This window comes from Lissotriton vulgaris, chromosome 5 (genome assembly GCF_964263255.1).
Source record: "Lissotriton vulgaris chromosome 5, aLisVul1.2, whole genome shotgun sequence".
Lineage (NCBI taxonomy): Eukaryota > Metazoa > Chordata > Amphibia > Caudata > Salamandridae > Lissotriton > Lissotriton vulgaris.
This window is the reverse complement of record NC_141693.1, coordinates 211,390,937-211,413,949: the sequence shown is the minus strand read 5'-3', so window position 1 is coordinate 211,413,949 and position 23,013 is coordinate 211,390,937. Positions and strand designations below refer to the sequence as shown.

General features: G+C 47.5%; 1 protein-coding gene across 1 annotated transcript in view; it reads right to left on the bottom strand.

Annotated features, from left to right (window-relative positions):
- Positions 1–15,251, bottom strand: part of NOXA1 (NADPH oxidase activator 1) — a 91,767-nt gene extending 76,516 nt beyond the window's left edge. The window contains 3 exon segments of the mRNA XM_086921184.1: positions 4,291–4,399; positions 10,968–11,050; positions 14,896–15,251. Of these exon segments, the coding sequence (XP_086777310.1) occupies positions 4,291–4,399; positions 10,968–11,050; positions 14,896–15,075 (372 nt within the window). The 5' untranslated portion in view covers positions 15,076–15,251.
- Between the last annotated feature and the right edge of the window lie 7,762 nt (positions 15,252–23,013).

The following is a 23,013-nucleotide window of genomic DNA, read 5'->3' as shown; positions in this document are numbered from 1 at the left end:
TGATATTGTCTTTCGAGAAAACGACGGCACGGCCATTTCTTGACTCGAAGATGACGTAGAACTGTGGTGTCGACTGCCACTGTCCTTGATGGGGCGTATCTCCATCATGAAGATGGTAGTCCTGCCTCTCCTACTCCTTTTCACGAATATTCCCTTGGTGCTACCTCGCATATTCTTTCATAGGCTTAGGCAATTGATGTTAAAACTGGTTTGGGGAGGTAGGGAAGCTAGGGTCCAGTGGGGTGTGCTCACACTGCCGTACCATTTGGGGGCGCGGACTTTGAACTATATTATAGGGCGGTCCAAGGTGCTCACCTTCATGCTTGGATCCATGGCAGGGCTGACGTCCCCTTCCTGCGGATGGAGAGGCTATTTGCTGAACCGATTCCCTTGCCGGCGATAATCATGGAACCTGTTGACCGCAGGGCTGGTATCGTGGACTCCTTGAATACTACTGGACATGCTTGGCACTGGCTTCTGCAGAAGCAGTCAGGTGCAATATTGTATTTTCTTGCTATGCCTATAGAGTGGATGAGATGGCTGGAACTGTGTACTGAAAGGGGCATCTCTCAGGCTTTGCGAGCCCTGAAGAACAAGTGATGGGCAGTTTGGAGGGGGTCTCACTCCTGAATAGATTCCAATTCCATAGGGTGAGGAGGGCCCTGAGGGCACAACTGGGTGATGGTATGGAGGAACCTCCAGAGGTACTGGAGTTAACGCATGTTATCAAAAATAAGTCTCTCCACAAAATGATTACAGCTATTTATAGGATTGCAATGTCACACAGGGCACATAGGTACACTGCAGCTAGGCTTGCATGGCAATGTGACTTAAACGTTTAACTGAAAGACGATAAGTGGTGCTATTGCTGCACGAATACTAGGAAAGTATCACTACATGGTAGGCATAGGTTGGTCAATTTCAAATATCTCAACAGAATATATTATACCCCTGAAAGACTATGCAGGTATGGCTTACGTGAAGATGCTAGGTGTGAAAGATGCCACTCTACTACTGCCGATTTTCTACACCTGGCGTGGTCGTGTCCAGGAATTTATTCCTTTTGGGAAAGAGTGTTTGAGGAGCTGGGAAGGGTGGTTGAGACTGTCCTTGCACTATATCCATTGATGGCGCTTCTGGGATACCTGAAGGCGCTGCCTAAGGCAACTCGCAGATTGGTAGACATGGGTCTATTTATGGCCAAGAGACGAATAGCTTTGTGCTGGATGAGAGGACCAGTCCCGACACTGCGACAATGGTCACGGGACACGATGTACTGCTCTACACAATCAGAAATTTATAGTGAATTGCTCCCTCCCAGGAGCAGACCAAAACATTTTTGGGGTTTATGCATTTCGTATAGGCAGAGTGCTGAGAGGGATAAAGGGGAAGAAACAGCGAATGCAAGTGATGGGAATGTTGCTAGTGTGGACGTCCTGGCTGGAATTGGCTGAGGCTTTGTGAGGTTGGCCTCTTTGCCCGGCAGCGAGGGACAAAAATGAGATGCGTGTTGTTTGTAGAGAATGAGCTACTGCGGAGACTATTACCATGGGAGATACGAGGTCAGTTACCTTTTCTGAATGGTCAGAGTTGGGCATGCTTAATGGAATTCGGCCTAGAGGGCCAAGCCGCTATCACACTTCTGGGTGCTTGTTATTGTCACTCATACTGCAATGTCTTTTTTTCTTTTTTCTTTTTAGTGATTCATTGTTTCCCGCCGCCTGCCCTAATTGGGATGTTGGCATAATGGCTGTGTAGATAATCCAGTGAGCGAACAAAGTGAACTCTGTGAGGTTGGATTGAGCTCCAAGTGCCTTGATGTGTAATTGTCTGCTATTACAATAAAAGGTTTAAAACATTTTTTTTAAAGAATATGTTAATTTGTTAGTTGACTGCACTATATGAGACATCTCAAAGATACATTTCTCACACATGTGATTTGGCATTGATATGTTTCGGCTCTTTCTAATGGTTTCTGGAAGCCTTCATCAAGATAAAGGATCATCCCCTAGCAAGTTAACATGTTTTAACCGTGTGTCAAAAAAGTCACTGGTGTCGAACTATTGACTGAATACAATCATTTGAAACAAAAAATTACAAAAGCCCTAATAATAAAGATTTTTAGAGGCTTGTAGTCCTAGTGCCAACACATTGGTGTGTAGGGCCCTTATCCACCTAGAGTGGCATTATTACCATTGGGCCTCTCCATCTACCACTAGGAAACATCTTAATATGTGTGCATGGCTAATTCTTAGTTTATATCAAAATATATTTCAACACTGAATGGCCTCAAAACAACCAAATACTCATAGCATTTCCTGGTTGAGAAGGTGTTCCCAATTGCAATAGCCCATTCATATATTTTAGCATGCTTGGGGAAGACTGGATAAAGTATACTGAGGTCGAATCTCACGCATTTTGGGATGTCTTTACTTTGACTTCCCAATCCTCATCCAAGTGACCATTTGGAAACCTCGGCCTTACCCTGGAAGTGCCAAAAACCCCGGATCATGTTTACAAAGGAGCTTTTTATTCTAGCTGACAGAGGAAATTGCAAATGAAGGGAGCACGTGTTTTGGTTCCACCATGGCTCACCCTCATTGCACCCAGTATCCAATTTGTACTGACCCTCTCAAACCTACACTTTCTCCTCATTTTGGACTGCTGAGTTTGGGGGTACTTGGTTCTTCTGTTGACCAATCCCAGAAAAGAAATTGTATTTTATTTTGCAATAGTCGGCAGGTTGCGATGAACTGGCACAATCATCCTTCTAAGCATTAAAGTTATAAAATGATCATGGTTAAGAATTTCAGGTGGCAACTGAATTCATATTAGAGACTCTGGCTCCAAGAGGATGCCAACCTGTCCAGCAAAGGGCAGCTGGACTGCCAAAATATAGTCTGTGACCCAGGCTTCTCCGAGACAAAGTAGTATTACTCTTGTGACCCCTCTTGGTTGCCAATCATGTAGTGCCATTCCATTTCCCAGTACTCCTAAGCACCCTGGATGTATTGGGGCCAGTTGGGAGTCTCTAATGGTCTCCTGAAGTCAATCCAGTTACAGTCACTGAAGTCTGGTGAACTCAGTAAGGCTACTTCATTGACTTGCGACATAGGCCAAGTACCCCATGCAAACCAGAAATACTCCTTCAGTTGTTTGGGGCGCCCAATATACATTTAGTGGGAGATATCTGAGTAAGGTGCAGGAGCCATAATTTTGTCTCAGACTCACTGATCTAATCAAGGCCGGACTGGAAACCTAAATAAGCCTTGGCAAAAATGTTCAAACCAGCCCCAGAATGCCGGAGGCAATGACCAGGATGAAACAACCGGAGCACTACTGGGTCACGGTTACCTACCCAGCCTGCAAAGCCACCCTTTATCCTACCGCCTAATGGTAGAATCCCTGAGCAGCAGAAAGGTCAGTCTGACCATTGCGCTAACTTCCTTCATTGCTGAACTGTAAAGAAGTAAGACAAAGAACAAACATGGTGTGGTGTCCTCTGTCCGACCTCAAGTCAACCAAGAGCAAGTTTTAGGTCAAGGCAATCTCCTGCTTGGTGTAAAGACTATGTAATGCACAAATAATTTATTTTGAAAGTGCCTTGTAACCGTATATTCTTTTTTTGGTGTAACATTTATATTTTTGTTTGTTCTCTCTTTTATCTCTTTGTTAGAATATGTTTTTGTTTTTGTTTTATTTATTTCTTTTAAGGAGGGAGATGTGTGGTGTCCTCCGTTCCTATCTGGAACTCGGAACACTCGGAGTGAAGAGTGTTCCTATAGTTACAGATGTATCGGTTGGCCCGGGCTTGATGGGTGTGTTTACTTCTCCGAATAAACCTCTTCAGATCATCTTCCACGTCTTCTGTTTCATGAATTGAGTGAACACTTCACATGGATGGGATAGTGTGTAACTACCTGTCTGACATCTGATTTCCATTGACTAGTGTGGAAACTTAAACCTAAAGTTTGAATTGTTTGTATCAACAAAGAGATCATTAATGTAAGCATCTTACGATGTATGCACAATACGAGTCAGAAACCCACATACATTCGTCAGCATCATGCGAATGATGCTCTAGAGCATAAACAAAAGACGTATAGGGAAACCAGATAATGTAATGACTACACTAAAAAATTAGATGTCACCCAAAGTGCCACCATATTTATCCATATAGCGTCTGGACCTGTAAAGGAGAACGGTTTTCATTGCAGTGTCTTCTTTGAAGTGCTGTGTGATTCCGTATGTACATAAAGGCCTATTCTTTACAAGACACAGTCCACTTACCTCCCAGGCGCAGAGCTTATGCCTCAGTCCCAGCTGTGAGTAGTCTATGCAGCGGTTGTTCCTCAGGTGAGCCAGGGCGTGCCTGCAGTCAGACAGCGCTTCCTCATACCTGCAGAGTGAGGCAGGACTGGGGTCAGAAGGTTCCAGGAAGTGCAACTAAAAACAGCATCCCTCCCTGCTTCTTGCTCTGGATGTCATGTCGATTCACCCGCCCACAGCAAACAAGCACGCAGTTTATTTATGCAAAATCACTCGCCGGGGCACCAGGAGATAGCATCTCACAGCTGAAGACACAGAGGTGTGTGTCACGTATTGGGAACCAAACAATGAAGTCATAGTCTTGAAAGATTGTGAGAATACATCCGGGACGTGTGTTCAGGGGCAGGTTTAGTCCACGGATTTCCTAAAAAGACATCCTAGGTCCTAGGGGCCAAAATATCCTTCAAGATACACTCCTCCTCCCTTCCACTGCCTGGCGACATTACAGCGCCCTTCAACTCACAGAACAGGTATGACATGAATGGTGCAAGGCCTCGAATAATCAAAACAGCAGAGCACGGATTGAACACTGGTGAGGCATGCCTTGATCACATACACAAACGGACAAAATGACAGCACCCGAGTGTATATGTGCACCCTCCCTTCTCACACAACAGGGGTACCAGTCTCCTTCAATCCCACATAACAGAAACACAGCGGAATCAGCACCGAACAGCAGCACTCTCAAACACACATGACAGACACGCAGGGAAGCAGCATGGTAGCAGTATTCTCAAACTCTTTCAAAAACACTTGACAGACACACAACAGAAGAAGTCGATCCAATAGCAGCATTCTCAAACTCTTTCAAGCACACAGAACATACACACAGCAGGAACAGCACCGGCAGCAGCATTCTCAAACGGGTTTAAACATTCTAAACAGACACAACACTGATAGCAGCATTACCCAGCTCTTTCAAACACACAAAAACAGACACAGCCAGGGCAGCATTCTCAATGTATTTCTAGCACATGTAACAGGCACACAGCAATGACAGCAGCCTACCCCAACTTTTTCAAAAACATGTAACAGGCACACAGCAATGACAGCAGCCTAACAGGCACACAGCAATGACAGCAGCCTACCCCAACTCTTTCAAAAACATGCAACAGGCACAAAGCAATGACAGCAGCCCAACAGGCACACAGCAATGACAGCAGCCTACCCCAACTCTTTCAAACACATGTAACAGACACACAGCGGCGAAAACAGGAGCAGCACTGACAGCAGCGCTCTGAAACTCTTTCAAGCAGACAAACACTGATCGCAGCTATCTTAAACTCTTTTAAATAAACAGTACAGACAGACGCAGTGCAAGTGTCAACTTCTCTAAGCCACCCCAGGAAAGGTGTAGCGTGCATATGTCATACAAATGCCCTTGCACATACACACAGTTTAAGTAGCAGCAGTGGAAGCTTCCCTCTCAGACAGTTAAAGCATCGACAGCAGTTGTAGAAGCTTGGAACAAATACAGGTAGGTAGTTGCATAAATATTATATGAGCAGCAGCGCCACAAACTTCCTTCATACAAACAATAAGCACAGGAAACTGCATAAGCAATACTTGCACTAGGTAAATGGAGCAATTAGCAATAAAATCCTCTGTCACATTCGACTGTAGACATACAATAAAACTAATTGTGCAGTCATAAGCCACTCGAGTGAGAAGCTTTGGAAGTCATTGTGTGCGCTCTAAAAAGGCTCAAGATAGATAAAAGGGAAACATGCCTCTCAATATGTAAATTAACTCAAGAACTCCAAGAGACCAGAACAGAGATAGAACACCACATGTAATGACCACACCATCATCTGAGTCCCACCCGGAATCTAAGACAAACAGCAGAAGTGCAGATGCTGTGATCGTACCAAAAAACCGACCCAGGCGTACTGAGGCAAATGAAGAAAGGAGATTATTGTCTTACTACAAGAGAGATGGAGAGACTAGAAGCCAGTGAAAACGTGCATATCAGCTGCATAAAGTTTGAAAACGTACTGTTACAGCACATAATGAAATACGGCTAACCATAACACCAACAAACAGTCCATTTTCTGCGGCAGAACTACACTGCATGTCTAGAATCCTATCAACCCACAAATGCCACATTCCAATGATGGTAAGAAGTATGACGGAGCACAGCACCAAAATACCTACCCATTATTGATGCAATCCCCCCGCAAATAATAAAACTTGCACCCACTAATACCAGCTGATCCATCACAAGAAATCCCAAATAGAAACGGAATGGGACCTAAATATGACCTCTCAATGGAGGTAGACCACATTTTACACACACTAAACCACCAGTGTCTTGTCAATGGCATGCAGGGAGGTCCACAATAAATTACACTCCACTGTCACAACAGGTATACATGGTAGACTTGCAAACCCCTATTAATCAACCTTGCCCCCATGATCACATTGGTATTAACTCTGCTATGACGCATATTCCACTGTTGCCTCATGAAGCCAGCTTTCTAATCCCAAATCACCATTTCTAAGAGAATTCCTGAAGGAGGAAACCCTTGCCTCTTTATGTCTCTGTTTAAAGGTTTCTTTTCATCTTCGCCTTTTCCCTTTATTACTGTTTTTCTGTCTTTCTCCTACTTTCTGTTTTGTGTGTTTTTCTGTCTCTTGCTGCGAGTTAAAGACTAATGAGGAAAAATTAGTGCTGGTCCCTGTTGGACTTGGCCCTATTTGGCTTAAGTTCCCTAACCTTTTTGCCTTCCCTTACACATTTCTTTCCTGACATGGTGTTGCCAACTTAGATGTTTTGGGTACTTTGCCACTGCTGATCAGTGTCAAAGTGCAAATGCTCCCTGTGTAAAGTGTAATGGTAATTGGTTGTCCATGATTGGTATGTTTGTATTACTAATAAAGTCCCTAGTAAAGTTCACTATGTGTGCCAGGGTTGGTTATGCAAATGCTACTTGTAGGCCTGCAGCACTAATTGTGCCACCCACACAACTAGCCCTAAAGAGAGAACTCAGGCCTGCCACTGTAGTGCCTGCGCACAGTTTGTTTACTGCCTTGTTGTCCTGACAAGTGCACCCACTTGCCAGGCCTTACCCTTCCCTTTTTATGCGCATCAGACACCCCTATGGTATGCCCAAGGTACCCCCTGGGCAGGGTGCCGTGTATGTGAAAGGTAGGACATCTAATGAGGTGTGTACTATGTCCTGACAGTGGAATACTGCCAAATTCGTTTTTCACTGTTGCAAGGCCATCTTGCCCATAGGACAGAATAGGGAAGGCTGTGTAATATGTTTCCAGCTTATCTTCCCATAGGCTTAAGATGGTGAAGTGAAGTTTAGTGTGCATGTACTCACAATTTAATAATACATCTTTTTGTGAAGGTGGTTTTTGATTTGTGTGTTTAGAAGCCACGCTTTTAGAAGTGGCTGGTTTCTTTGTTCTAACAATTCTGTGTATCTCTGCCTGGTTGTTGATCGACTGTCTGGATTCGAATGTGATAGGATCTGGGAAATGTCTTGACCCAAGGGAGGAGGTGAGACAGCAAAGGGCTGAACTGCATCTGGAGTGTAGGGAGGGAGGAGCCCTTGGAGGTGAAGAGACCTGGGCTGCTTTCAAAAAACAGTAACTCCATCTCTTGCTGAGTGATTGAGGATCCAGACCCCCCACTATCAAAAGGAAGAAGGTGTCACTGGCAGGGAGACACCCAGAACTGGTTTGGACAGCGGTCAGTGCCCCCCAGAACACAAAGACTACAATGACATTTAGGGGTATAACTATGAGAGCTGAAATCTCTGGACTTTGGACTGATCAAGACTGAAAAGACTGAAAAGGATTACAACTCCTTCGTGGTCAAGAGAACCTCTGCCAAAGGAAGAACAGCTGAAGAGAAGGACTGACACTTGCTGTGTGTTCTGGGACTGGCCTGCAGTTAGCTGATTTAACTAAGGAGAGGCTAAGGGACTTTGCTGTGTGCTGCGTCCCCCTGCTTGAAAGGACTTTGCTGTGTGTTGTGTCCCGAAGTAACATGTCACCAAGGGCCCAAGGAGAGCTGGCTCCCAGTTGTGGAAACTCAGAAACATAAAAGTTTCCAAGTGTGTCTCAGCGACGCTGCGTGCATGTTCTTTTTGCGGCCTGAGAACTTGATAAGAACTGCCCTGTGATCGTGTGCACCCGGAGTCCAAGTGAGTCTCAGCGACACTGTGTGCTTGTGCTTCATGCAGCTTGAGACCTTCGTGAGGATTGCCCTGTGATCATGTGCACCCGGAGCTCAAGTGAGTCTTAGCAACTCTATGTGCGTGTGCCCTGTTGCAGCCTGAGACCTTCGTGAGAAATTGCCCCGTGACTGTGTGTCCCGGAGCATTCTTGTTCTCTGCTTCAATCAATAGCATGACCAGAAGTGCCGCGATCGTCATTGCCATCGGCCCGGAGGGGCATCCCAGAGGAGCTGTGAGTATTCACCGCCGCCAGCCCGAGCCTGCATTTGCCAAGGAGAGACCTCGAACCATCACCGTCGGGAGTCCGAGTTCCACTGCCCAAGATCAAAGAAGTCGCATCAGAGGCCCAAGCCGCGAGGAGAGGATAGTGAGATTGTACTCGCCAGGTAACGCTCAGGGAGAGTGCGTGTGCTGCCGCCTGGGGCAGGGTGCGGGCTACGAGAGAAACGCTCTCTGCCTTTACCATCTTTGCAGCGCTAGCCTCCGCTCAAGTCCATATCGTGGCCCATACTTGCAGAGGAGTGGCAATACTGGGGCCGGAGTGTGGAGCTGCACTTTGTTTTCCATCATAACAGTGTTGGGGGCATATTTTGGCAGTAGCTGACCGCGAGTCATTAAGAGTGGCATAGAGACCGTCCACAGCACCGCGATCGGTAACGGGGTACATTAATTTTGCATTACGAACTGCTTTATTGTTGCATTACGAATTGCATTATTTTTGCATTACAAACTGCCTGTTGTTGCGTTACGAATTGCATTATTTTTGCATTAAGAACTGCCTGATTGTTGCATTACGAATTGCATTATTTTGGCATTACGAAATGCCTCATTCTTGCAATACGAACTGTACAGCATTGCATCAGGACTGCATTGGATCATCGAGAATTGCTCATTAGTACTGCAAGAACCTACAAGGGCCTGCATGCCTAATAACCGGCAAGGTGAAATATCACAAACACGCATATGTTGGATTTTTATTGTGTGGTCTCATCGTATATCTTTTTTTATAAACATATAATTTTTTTTATGAAACTTGTGTGGAGTCCATTTGTGGTATCATCACTGGGTTACTGAGAGCGTGGTTGAAAATACTTTACACATTTGCCTTGGAGATAAGCCTGGCAACTCGTGCTAAGCTACTGAGGGGGTGAGCAAGGGCTATCTGAGAAGGTGTCCTTCCTTTCCCTGACTTAGAAGCAAGGGTCCCTATTCGGACTAAGGTACCTACCTCCGCCAGCTAGAGACCCCCCAGTCTATCAGTCCCCAACTTGTGCCCCTACCTACATAATCAAAGTTGCAAACCAACAATTAATTCCTCAGAAGGATCTGAAGATGAAACAGACTAGAACCACAATCAGAGGAGTGAGTACTAGTAGTGATACATCCGACAATCTGCAACACAGTCTATGCTTGTTTTTCCAAAAAATCATAGGCTACCTGAAAGAGGTGCAACTAATTCGAAATCCAAATGTCAGGTTGGGCGATGACAGTGAAAAGAGGACAACCGGGGCCCGGTCTGTGGTATAAATCCCACTTTGATGGTGCTTCCAAGCAGTTCAATCTTCTGAAACTTGGGCTGTACCTATAACTGTTATCAGGCCCCATGAGGTGCAATGACTCAGTAACTGTTTATAATCTACGTCCGCCCTCCTCTCTTCACTATGTACCCCTCTAGGAATAGAAATAAAAATTCAATACACAGCCACTAAACCACAAGTACATTTTAATTCTCCCGTTATCTAACCCTGGGCGTAGTACTATGCTACGCTTGCGGAGAGTGCGTGGTTTGCACTACTACGCGAATTGCACATAGCAATGTGCAAAACCGCGTAGCATTGGGTAGTGGGCATTTTGTGCTTGCTCGCGATCCTCAACGTCAAGTTGGCGACCGCGAGCGAGCAAAATTAACATCCCTGCAAGACTTTTTCCTCATTCGCGATCAGCAACATCAAGTTGCCTATCGCGAGCGTGGAAAATAAACCTCCCGGGGAGATTCTCGACACGGAGGAGTCAGGTTTCTCATTGCGGGTGGTCGTGTATGCTCGCGACCGCTCGCTATGAGAAGCTACCAGTTGTCCAAACAAGGGGATAAAACAACAAAGGCTGCCCTATGCAGATTCCATTCCCTCGCTGCATTTACACCCTGACCAACCCCACAATGCTTAGCACCTGTAAGGTTAGCACTTGCTGCTTTTTATACTTACTTTCCAATACTAAGGGTTATCAAAATTATGTGTTTCTGAATAATAAAAATGCATGTAAATACCAGATATCCCAGACACCAGAAGGTGGACTGTAAACCACGATGGCCACCAGAATACAACTGAGGGACAGGTAACAAGTTAGATCTGGGTTAGTGTAAAGGTGTTCAATCATGCATCATCAAAGAAAGTGAATCAATCAATGAAGTGTGAATGTGATCGACAAGAAGATACCCTTGTTACTCACAATTCCAGCATCAGGTGAACGGCCCCTCTCTGGAAGAAGCCAACAGCTAGACAGCCATCCTTACTGATAGTTTTATCAAAGGCCTGGGGACAAAGGAATCGACAGAAAGTCATCAGACACAAATCTAAAAATACAAAGGCTAAAGATAAAAGAGTGCATTATATTTTGTATGCACAGGCACTTGCATCAAATCCCCTTCAATTCCTCGGAGTGCTAATCACCCACTCCTTTTCTTTTGGGGTTTCCTTGTTTCAGGGGCAGACATCCCAGACAGCTGAGTTATGCACTCTCATCACTCAGACGACATCCACTCCCTCCTCGACAGAGGAGAGACTGTATCCCTCGTCCTCCTGGATCTCTCCGCAGCCTTCGACACAGTCTCCCACATACCTTAGCCCGCAGACTCCATGACGCAGGGATCCGAAACAAGGCCCTCGACTGGACCCGCTCATCCCTCTCCGGAAGAACGCAGCGGGTCAGATTCCCCTCTTCCTCTCTAATACGACACCGACCACCTGCAGAGTCCCCAAGGATCCTCCATCAGCCCCACCTTGTTCAACATCTACATGGCTCCGCTCGCACCCATCGCCTGGTCCCACAGACTCAACATCATATTGTATGCAGATGACACCAAAATCATCCTCTCCCTATCCAATGAACCCAACAACTCCAAATACAACTTTCAAGAAGGAATGGAAGCAGTCACCAAGTGGATGAAGGACAGCTGCCTACAACTAAACACAGACAAAACCAAAGTCCTCATCATGGGCCCACACCCCGATTCCTGGAATGACACCTGGTGGCACCCCGCCCTCAGGAACCCACCCTCCCCCACCGACCAAGCACGCAATCATCTTGGACTCCGAACTCAAAATGGACCGCCAAATCAATGCTGTTACCTCCTCCTGGTTCCACATCCTCTGTCTCCTATGAAAGACCTTCAACTGGATTCCCCTCGAACACAGGAAGTCTGTTACCCACGCCCTCATCCTCATCAGACTGGACTACGGCAACGCACTATATGCCGGTATCAAAAAAAACCTCACCTGCAAACTTCAGAACGTTGCCGCCAGGCTAGTCCTCAATCTACCGCGCCATTGTCACATAACCAAACACCTGCGGACCCTACACTGGCTCCCAGTTGAGAAGACAATCACCTTTAAGCTTCTCACCCACGCCCACAAAGCCCTCCACAACGCCGGACCTGCCTACCTGAACCACAGCCTCACGTTCCACGCATGCCAAAGATAACTCTCCCTGGCTACGGTGCCACACATCAAGATGTCCAGAGCAGGAGGCCGCTCCTTTTCCCTCTTCGCTGCCAGAGCATGGAACTCCCTCCCTCTCAACCTCCGACACTCTCAAAGTTCATGAAGAACCTCAAGATCCAGCTTTTCGACAAATTAAAGTGACCATCCCGGAGCTGCGCGACCCCCCCCCCCAATCAGCCCCCAGCAACTTGTGACCCTTGCAAGTGAGTAGCTGCACTTAATAAACCCTGATTGATTGACTTAGAAACAAGAACACCTGAAGGCCACCCAGAGACTGACTGCATTTTCACACAAAAATTATCCAGGCTCAAAGACGGATTTCAGACGTTGCTAACTTTTGTATTCTCTTTCAATTGTACCTCAGTCCTGTGTCCTAAGGTCTCATCCTTATCTAAAGCAAATACCTTGTCCAAGATCAATTTTACTGGCAAAAATTAAAGAATTTATTCTAACAGTGCCAAATTTCAGAGCTCACAAAGTTATAACAGCCTGAATGTGCAGCCATCCATTCCTTGAAGCACCTCTGTACCATGCTGGCATTTTTTAATTCAACCTAACAGATACCAGTTCACACACACAATTATTAGCACTCGTCTCCCTGTCAACTTTCAAAAGCAGGATCTCGTACTCGTAAGCATTGAGCAAGAGATACTGGAGACAGTACATAGAGCAGAAGCCACACCTGCAGCAGTTCACTAGGGAAGATGCTCCATTAAACTTATAGTAGAGTGGAGGGTAGTCATAAAACGGACTAGTCTGAAGATGATCTTTAGGGGTTTAATTAATAACCTGTTTTAACAATCTGGTACCAATAGGGGGGAGTGGTTGTCTTTCTGGGAATGCAACACTTGATGATTTTGTCAAGAGTGAGAAGGAGTATTGTGGAAAGCTCGATCCCTTAAACTAATTGGTTTCGAATCAGGGGGCTGGTCAGGGATTTAACCCTCATAGATGAGGGGTTGAGGGATTTTCTATAACATTCTATAGTTGGAGCCTGGTGTTTGTGGTAGTGGCTGTAATTAAGAATGCCAATTATGTGCAGACTTAAACTGTACACCTGTATTCCTGGCTAAGGGAAAGAGTGAGAATGTAAATGTAAATGTAAATGTACAGGAATTTATATAGCGCAAATCACCAAGCGGCTTCTAAGCGCTTGCTTAGAGAACCCGTCCTGGTATTCCCCTGTGAGATAACCCCGGCAGGGTATCCGCAAGGTGAAAGCCAGGCATCCCGCCGCGAGGGGCCGTTGTGGAGATTAAGCAAGCTATTGCCCAGAGTCGCAGAGTGTGAACCCGTGAATCGAGTAGGCACCGGAGCGAGAATTGTCGAGTCCATGGACATTTTATGACTCAAGACCCCACCGAGCCGGGAATTGAACCCTGGTCCCGGGCTGACCTCTGCTTCCAGGTCTGCCTCCTCTAACCAGTGAGCCACACTTCTCCACCGAATGAGTAAGTGGAAAGGTGACTGGGCATAGGCTGGGGTTAGAAGATGCTGAAAGTGCATTATTTCAGTCGTAGTGTGTTAAAGATGTTCGATAACCATAAGGCAGTCAGGTTCTCTTCTGAAGGTGGGAAGTGGAGGGTGGGGAAGAGAAGATTTGTGTGTTATTAGTGATGAAGTGAAAGGAGGACCTGAAGGACATGATAATGCAAATGTTGTAAGAGAGATAAGAAAGAATACAGACCACAAATGAGTCTTAGGGGAAGACAAGTGGGGAAAGAGTGGGCAGAGCTGTGTACAAACCACCTTCTGACAAAAGAGGAGCAGTCAGAGAGGAAGAAAGAAACCCCATGTAATATGCTGCTGTTGATACCTGGAGAGGAGACTGCGACTTGCATAATGAGATGGTCGACTGTGTCAAGTGCTACTGAGAGGTTCAGGAGGTGGGACATAGAAGAGGGGCTTTTGTGGTGGGCAAGGTTTTCGAAATTCGACACTGTGGCAATAGCACATGAAGGCAAAACATTTTTACCTCAGTGTCCCAGGAGGCAGGGGGACATCTTTGCGGCTCCTCTATGAAGAGAGATTAACTAACCCTTATACACAGTCACCTTCCGAGGTATTAATGTTATCGAGTAGTTCAGCGAACACCTTTGCAAATTGCCTGCTTAAAAACACACTAAACTCCCTGATCCCAAATGTATCTACAAGTTTTCAACATGTTATAACCGAATCACTTTTAAGCCCAAACTAAACTGCAAATGAAATTACGTTGGTGTTTTTTTACATTTCGATTCATAACTGTGTTTGGTTATGTGCAAGTTTGTTTAGGGTGCATAATCAGCTCCAGCACACTAAAAGATAAAGAGTTTGTACCAATGCCAATCACTAAAAAAGTGCACTAGTTCAGCTACTAAATTAAACATGACCATATCTACTGTGTCAAGTTTTTAATTTACCGCGAAAATAATCATGTCATTGTATATCAAAGTTTGAGTCTCTGCTTTACCTATAAAATACGCCCATTTGTAGTGCGGGGTCTAACAGCGTCATGCTAATACTTCCTGCGAACGCACTACCTGTGGCGTCACTATACGTGACGTCACTGTGCACTTCCTAGGCTAAATGAGTCCTGCCCCGTGCGTCACAGCGCGCGGGCCTGCGTGCCGCCGTAGAGCGTGGTCCCTCCCTGGTGCCCGCACGTCGCTTCTCACCTGCACCGCCTCCCGTAGTCTCCCTTTCGTGAGATGGACGCAGCCGATGTTGAACCAGATCTTGGAGTGAGGCTCCTCGACGCCCGTGAAGATTTTTAAGGCCGTGTCCGGGTCGTTGTTGTCCAGGGCCAAGACTCCCTCGTGCCAGCCTTTCACAAGGTCCTTGTACGTGTACGGCATCCTGCCCGGCGCGCAGGTGGCTGGCTGTGCTAGGAATGCTCTCCGGGCCGGGGGGAGACGGGCAGACAGGACTCGGCGCTTCCCTCAGAGAGCTGCACCTGTGCTGGCTACCAGGAGTCCTGACCAGGAAGTGCTCGTGCCTCCTTCCTCTGCCGTGCTTTAATTACTCAGAGTGCACTCCTCCCAGTCCAAGAAATTCCTGACTTACTTCATCGGATGTCCGTCTGTACGTGCAGAAGTCCCCGTCACTTTTCAAGCACCTGAACTATGAAGAGGTTGTCTTCCTCCTCGTGCAGCTATCCTAAGACTAAGCTACCTTACTGCCAGGTGTGGGTAGTTTTTCCCAGTCCTACGATTTTCTCCTCTTACTAGACCTTGTCACGTTGTTTTAACCGTTGTAAACACAGAACAAGAATAAACACACAAAATAATGACTTGTTTTGTATTATTTAACATTTTGTTGGCATTTAAAGAGCACGGACGCACGCTGGTAGGAATGCAAATTTGAGAGTAAACACTCATTGGCTCTTTATAAGTGTAACTTCATCAACAGTGAAGAAGGACCCATAGTATGCCAAAATACATAAACATTAAAAAATTGACTTTAAGTGGAAATGGGTCAGTCATGTTTAATTAAACTTCATAGTTTAAATCAGTGAGTACTTTTTAAAATGTAATGCTCTGGTTAATTCATGAAAATGCAATACTTTGCATCCGTATATTGTCATTGAATTAAGTTTCCTCATTCTTGGAATTTGTGGACCACAACAACCATAATGCTTTGCTACGGTATACATAAAGTATTCATGTCCTTCATAACCACCAACTTTGCTATTTCTTGCCTTTGGTTTTCACAAGTAACTACTTGCCCTTATCATGCCTTCAAAGGCTAAAATTCCATGTATGGCAAACAGGGCCGGTCCTAGAACTCCTGGGGCCTTGGGCGAAAGGGAAGATGTGAGGCCCCTCTAATTTGCATGTAACTTCAAGTCGCAGCCGGCATGACTCGAGTGTGTAGGGTCTCTCGGGAGGGGGGAACAGGAAGCAGGCAGCCTCCCTTCCCTCCCCTTAAGCCAATCACAATGCTGCAATGGCAGCGTTGTGATTTATCAGGACGCCGACCAGCCAGGCGCCTATGGGGAGGCCATTTTCTCCCTGTAGGCTGCATTGCAGCCTACATAGAGAAAGGCCAGAGTGCGCATGACTGGTTTGGTCGAACAGTCAGCGCCCTTAGCAGTTGGCAAGGAACTCCTCCCCTGCCCTAAAGCAGACCCGCCCTCCCCCAACCAAAAACTTCTGCTTTCTCGCAGTGCTAGAAGTAGAAACATAAAACGGTTGTTTTAGCATTTTATGTTGTGAGAAAGTAGTGGGGTGACGCTCCTCCGCCCTAGTGGAGGTCCCGCCCTTGGTAACATCACAAGAAGTGACATTATAGAAAGTGACATCGCAGGACTATTGATCTTATTTGGCATCACTGAAGAGACCTAACGTGGATATCAGTAACATGGACAAAAAGCTAAATATACAAATGAAATAAGTACATATATTTTAAAACTGTTAAATGGATTACATTTGTCTCATTAGATGGAAAAGCTAGGTGCAGGTCTCACAAAGATGTATATTATTTACTCCTCGTTAATTGATTGTTTCCAGATGAGTGCATGATACACTTTCCAGTTTTGCCTCATAAAGGGGGGAGATCCTGTTGAGGTAATGAGGGGCGAGATCATTCAAAATATAAAATTACACAAGAGAAAACCTCTCACACCATGGATATAATTGCACATTTCAAAAGGCTCCCTTATCTTTCTGTGCCATTATTGTGCTACCTTAGGATAACATTAATACTTAGTAATTTGTTTTAACATAAGTCCTTTCACCAGAATCCCACACTCCCATGCTATGAGACGTAGGACAATCTTTTTTGTGTGTGTGCCCTTTACTCGCCAGAATTATGTTAAGTGCAAAAACACAACACATATAGTACAAAATTACAAGACGCCATTGCAAACAAATAAAGATTGTACATAAACAAAAAAAGACTTAGAACAACCAAGACCACTGCTAAATCATACATTGACTTGAAGGTATGCTACCGATTCAAGGGGTTGTCAAATCAACGTTTTTGATTTGGTGTTAGAACTGTGGGAAGTAGAAGTGGCCAGCTTTAGCGGTGGTGGAGCCTTGTGCGACAATGTTGGTGCCCCCAATGACTTGCTCTGCCACGGATTCCCTCACTACCACCCTTTAACAGTTCCCCTCAAGTCTCCATGACTACACTCTCTCTCGGATGCATTTAATTTGATTAACAGCACCACTGATACCAGTTTAAAGTGTCAGAGAACTTTATATCACACATTACACAGAGAAAATCAATCGTACCTGTGTAAATCACAATAGGTAATGTTACAAGGGACTAGGAGTCACATGACAATCATACTAGTAGGCAGTATTTTAATATTGATTGATCTGGAGAAACACAAACTCTGAATTTAGAACGTAATACCATGGTTGGGGGTTCTCTTTAATAACCAGAATTGATTTCTGTTCAAATGAACCCTTTTTGCAACATTATGTTAATCAGACTGGGGAAAAAAACACAACAATGTAATTTATACCTTGCAGTTGGAATGCAGCTCTTAGTTGACAGTTAATAGCTCATTTTTCTATGTTAGGATTTTGACTTATAAACTGCAAGTAACAATAGGATATCTCTGACAAAAGCAGTAATCCACTGGCCTATTTACATTATGTAGACTTAGTGATCTGCATGGTACATGGTCTTTGCAGCAGGCACATTAACCCTCTGCGCTACGTTTCCACAAGTCAAAACTGCCACTTGACAAACCTCCATCTCTCTCTAGGAAGAACATTAATCACCTGAGTTTCATGACATTTTTATTGTTGCCTAAATTTACTGGAGGCCAGGAAGGAGGCAGCAAGTGCTTTTAGAAACATAATATACTCCCAAACATGACCCAAAGTCAGCGCTCAGTGCGATCTCACCGTTTGCACCGCCCTAGAGCCTCCCTGCTCAAGGGTCCTGTGACCTCAATGAAAGAGTCACTTTTGCTCTAGGGTGTGCTGCTTCATAGGCCTGCCCAAAAGATTTGTGGTGACCTTCAATAGGGGTTGTGGTAGACAGGCCTTCAAGGTTAACCCACACTTGCCACTGCTAGGGTTCACCTGCTGGTGCTAAGACATCAGGCCTTCTAAGGTCTTGCGGGTCCTTCCAAGGTCTAGCATGGAAATGTGCTCTCTCAGTAGAGTGGTCTGGTGGACTGGTCATGAAGGCTGAACCTAGTTCCCCAGTTACAAAATCGGCAGCTGTGACCATAGTGCCACATCTTCTCCCCCACTGAACACCATACTACCCCACTGAGAGAAACTCGCACTGCCTTCAACTACAACCCAATTGCGCCCGCTACAAACACTGGAGGCGACTCAATTCAAATTACGCACTAGACAAGAGCAATATGCTGCCTAAAAAAAAGTGACAATATTCTGGAAAAAGCAAACGCTCATAAGGAATGAAGATTAATTAAAGCATGTGAAATGTAAGCAGGAACAAAATGGTTACCTTAACGCTTTTGCACTTATTATTCAGAAATCAATGAGCGTTTTTGCATGAAAAGTTAAGGCAATGACTACAGAGCCGGAACGGACCTGCTTCAATGCCCATTGCTTATATCCTTACAAAAGAAAGCAATATGGGTTAAAAAGGCCACATTCGTCAATACAGAGCAGCAGTATGCATTTTATTTATCAGTCCTCCCATCAAGCAGGTATTGCAGTACATCCAGAAATGGTGCACTTCCCCACCCGGGGAAAACAATGCTGTTCAGAGAAAGACAAGAAAACAAAAGTAGCGCTTCACTGGCAAACTCTGTGGAGTGGCACTAATGTGTTTTGGGTGTGAATAATCAATCTGGCCCCTTTTCGACTCACTCTGTCTTGCTTTAGTTATTTTTTTAGGTCTCGCTGGTGTTAGCAGCGCATAGCGCTGCTCCAGCGAAAGACCTATTGTTGTGGGTTTGCCAGGAATGAGGACAGGGGATGTGCACGCGATTTTCCTTGCCGATTTGAACTCGTGGGCACGCACGCCCAGCCCGGCGCCGTGCACATCCCCTGTCCTACATTCAGAGCAAGTCAGGCATTCGAAATCACACGCACATACACACACACATACATACATACACCCACGCAGGCACAATGCATCCGGACGCACGCACACACACGCACAGCTAACAGACACACAGTCACACATATACATACACACGCACAGCTACACACGCGCACACACACAGCTACACGCGCACACACACAGCTACACCCACACACACGCACACCCCCATTCCCCACTCACCTGGCTCTTTTCTTGCTGCACTGCTACGGGATGTCTCACACCGTTATGCCTTGCCTGCTCTCTCCCAGGAACCCCATCACTCCCGGAATCCCTGCTTTCTTCTGGCATGAGGTCACGTGTTCTTGGCATCACTCGTACTGATTGGTTGATACCCAGCCAATGAATCAGCACGTTATTACTCTGTCGGCGTGCAGGATCGCCTGTGTCCGGAAAGTGCAGATTCACCACGAACATGAGTTCCATCGGAACCGGGGTAAGAGGGCCGAAATTGTGTGGAGAGGTTGAGAAATCTGCGGGTGATGCTGGGGGAAGCATGTTTGGGAGTTGGTAAAGGGTCACCCTCATACATAAACACACTAGCCCCATCCTCTCGCCCCATAACACCACGAGGGAGGCAGCGATCTGGTCCACGTCTTTTATTTACCAACATAATGCATGTCGGTAGTTGAAGTTTTTGGTTCTCATCAACTGGACGAAACTACCAGATCAATCAATCAATCACAGGAATTTGTATAGCGCGCTACTCACCCGTAAGGCTCTCAAGGCGCTGAGGAGGGGGGGGGGGAGTTCGCTACTGCTCGAACAGCCAGGTCTTGAGTTGTTTCCTGAAGGAGAGGTGATCCAGGGTCAGCCGTAGGTGAATGGGGAGGGAGTTCCATGTCTTGGCTGCCAGGTAGGAGAAGGATCTTCCTCCAACTGTGGATTTCCGAGTTCGTGGGACGGAGGCGAGGGTGAGGCTGGCAGGTGGGTGTGTAGAAAGCGAGGCGGCTGTTGAGGTACTTCGGGCCTGTGTCGTGGAGAGCCTTGTGTGCGTGGGTGAGGAGTCTAAACGTGATTCTCTTGTTGACGGGGAGCCAGTGCAGGTCTTTCAGGTGGGCGGAGATGTGGCTGCGACTAGGGATGTCCAGGATGAGGCGGTCTGAATGCGCTGGAGTCTTTTCTGGAGTGTGGCTGTGGTACCAGCGTAGAGGGCATTCCCGTAGTCCAGACGGCTGGTGCCGAGGGCCTGGGTGACCGTCTTCCTGGTTTCTGTGGGGATCCATCGGAAGATCTTCCGGAGCATGCGCAGGTTGTTGAAGCAGGATGATGAGACTGCGTTCACTTGCTTGGTCATCGTGAGGGAGGAGTCTAGGATAAAGCCCAGGTTGCGTGCGTGGTCCGTTGGTTTGGGTGCGCTGCCCAGGGCAGGGGGCCACCAGGAGTCGTCCCACGTGGAGGGAGATGGTCCGAGGATGAGGACTTCTGTCTTGTCTGAGTTCAGTTTCAGACGGCTGATCTTCATCCATTCTGCGACGTCTCTCATTCCTTCCTGGAGGTTGGCTTTGGCGGTGGCGGGGTCGTTGGTGAGGGAGAGGATCAGCTGGGTGGCGTAGGAGATGATGTTGAGGTTGTGTTGGTGTGCGATGGCTGCGAGAGGGCTCATGTAGACGTTGAAGAGGGTGGGGCTGAGTGAGGATCCTTGCGGAACGGCGCAGATGACTTCGGTGGCCGCGGACCGGAACGGGGGAGGCGGACTCTCTGGGATCTTACGGCGAGGAAAGAGATGATCCACTCCAGGGCCGATCCTTGGATACCGGTGTTGCTAAGGCGCTGTATCAGGGTGCGGTGGCATACAGTGTCGAAGGCTGCTGAGAGGTCTAGGAGGATGAGGGCAGCAGTTTCCCCGTTGTCGGGCAGGGACCTGATGTCGTCGGTGGCTGCGATGAGGGCGGTCTCGGTGCTGTGGTTTGCTCGGAAACCGGACTGTGAGGGGTCGAGGGATCCGTTGGTCTCGAGGAAGGTGGAGAGTTGTCTGTTGACGGTCTTCTCGATGACTTTGGCTGGAAAGGGGAGGAGCGAGATGGGGCAGAAGTTCTTCAGGTCCGTGGGGTCCGCGGTGGGTTTCTTGAGGAGGGAGCTCAACTCGGCATGTTTCCAGCTCTCCGGGAAGGTGGCGGACGCGAAGGAGCTGTTGATGATGTTCCGGAGTTGTAGTGCGATGATGGAGTCGGCTTTGTTGAAGATGTGGTGTGGGCAGGGGTCGGTGGGGGAGCCGGAGTGGATGGTGTTCACCATGTGGGTTGTGTCTTCGGTGCTGACTGGGGTCCAGGTGCAGAGGGTGGCGGTTGGGGGCGTTGGGTCAGCGGTTGGATGCGTGGTTTGTGCGCCGAAGCTGCTGTGAATGTCGGCGATCTTGCGGTGGAAGAACGAGGCGAGAGAGTTGCAGAGGCCTTGCGAGGGAGTGATGTCGGTGTTGCAGGCGCTGGGGTTGGAGAGCTCTTTGACAATTCTGAAGAGCTCCTTGCTGTTGTGGGTGTTGTTGTCCAGTCTTTCTTTGAATGCTGTCTGCTTGATGGTGCGGATCAGCTGGTGGTGTTTGCGGGTGGCGTTCTTGAGGGCGGTCATGTGTTCTATTGTCTGGTCGTGGCGCCAGGCTTTCTCGAGGGTGCGGCAGGTTTTCTTGGAGTTTTTGAGGTCGGTTGTAATCCACAAGGCTTTCCTGCTGCCGGGTCTGCTGGGAGGGTTCTTCAGTGGTACGAATCATTGGAATCATTGGTAACATCACACTTTCTCACTCACAGAACCTCTCTTTTTTGCCGGCATCTCACGCTTCTACAATAACAGTGCCCTCGGATGAACGGGTCTCCTGTTCAAAAAAGGACAGCTACCCACCCGCACCCTGCGGTCTGCCCTTCCTCCTCAATCTTTCCTTCTCCTCTGCTCCCAGCACACAAGACCGCATGGCGTATTTACCCCTATACTCCCACTCTCTGCCCCCCTCTATCTTCCTCCAAGGGCGCTTCCGCTCTCCCCTGCGGCTTCACCTAAACTGATATCTGGATTTCTAGCGCCAACAAGCTGCGCTATAGAAAAGCAGCGCAACATAACTTACTACCCCCTGCTCTCCTCACATATGCCGCCACCTTTACCTTCAATATCTTCTCCTACCCAGACGCTCCTGTCACATGGGCGCCCTGCGTGACGCCTGACCTCCGCCCCGTTCATGCACACCTAAGGAAGCGCCCTTTCTCCCATCCCCGTCTACACCCCTCCACCCTACACCTCTCCACTGTTAAAGGGCTGCTTGAAGGAAGCCTTGGCTCTCATGCTTGCTCACCTGGGCTTCCGCCCCCCCCCATCAATCTGTCTGACCCCACCCCAGCTGCCCCATCCCTCAACCCCTGCAGCTCTGTCTTCTGATACCTGGACTTCGTGCAAGCGTGCCTCACTGTTCCTCTATACTGAGGCATGCACACCTTACCCTCATCACTCCCTGTCAGCCTGCCCCGCTCACTCCACACCCCACAGACACGCCCTCCCCTGCCCCGTCTGGCCATTTGCAATGCACTGCTAGCCTCGCAAGAGAGGCGTTCCAGCCTATGAGCGTCTCTGCCTCCCCTTCCTTGCATGGCAATGTGTGCCTGTGAGCCGGCAATCACTGCAGGCAGTCTGAGGCTGGAGCGAGCGCCGGGTGGGGGCCAGTGTCTGCCGCCGCCTGCCTGCTGCAGCTTCCTACCCTCCTCCTCTGCCTCTTTCTGCTGCTCAGCTCGGCCGGGAGGGAGACACCTGCCCAGACTGGCTGGATGGAGGCT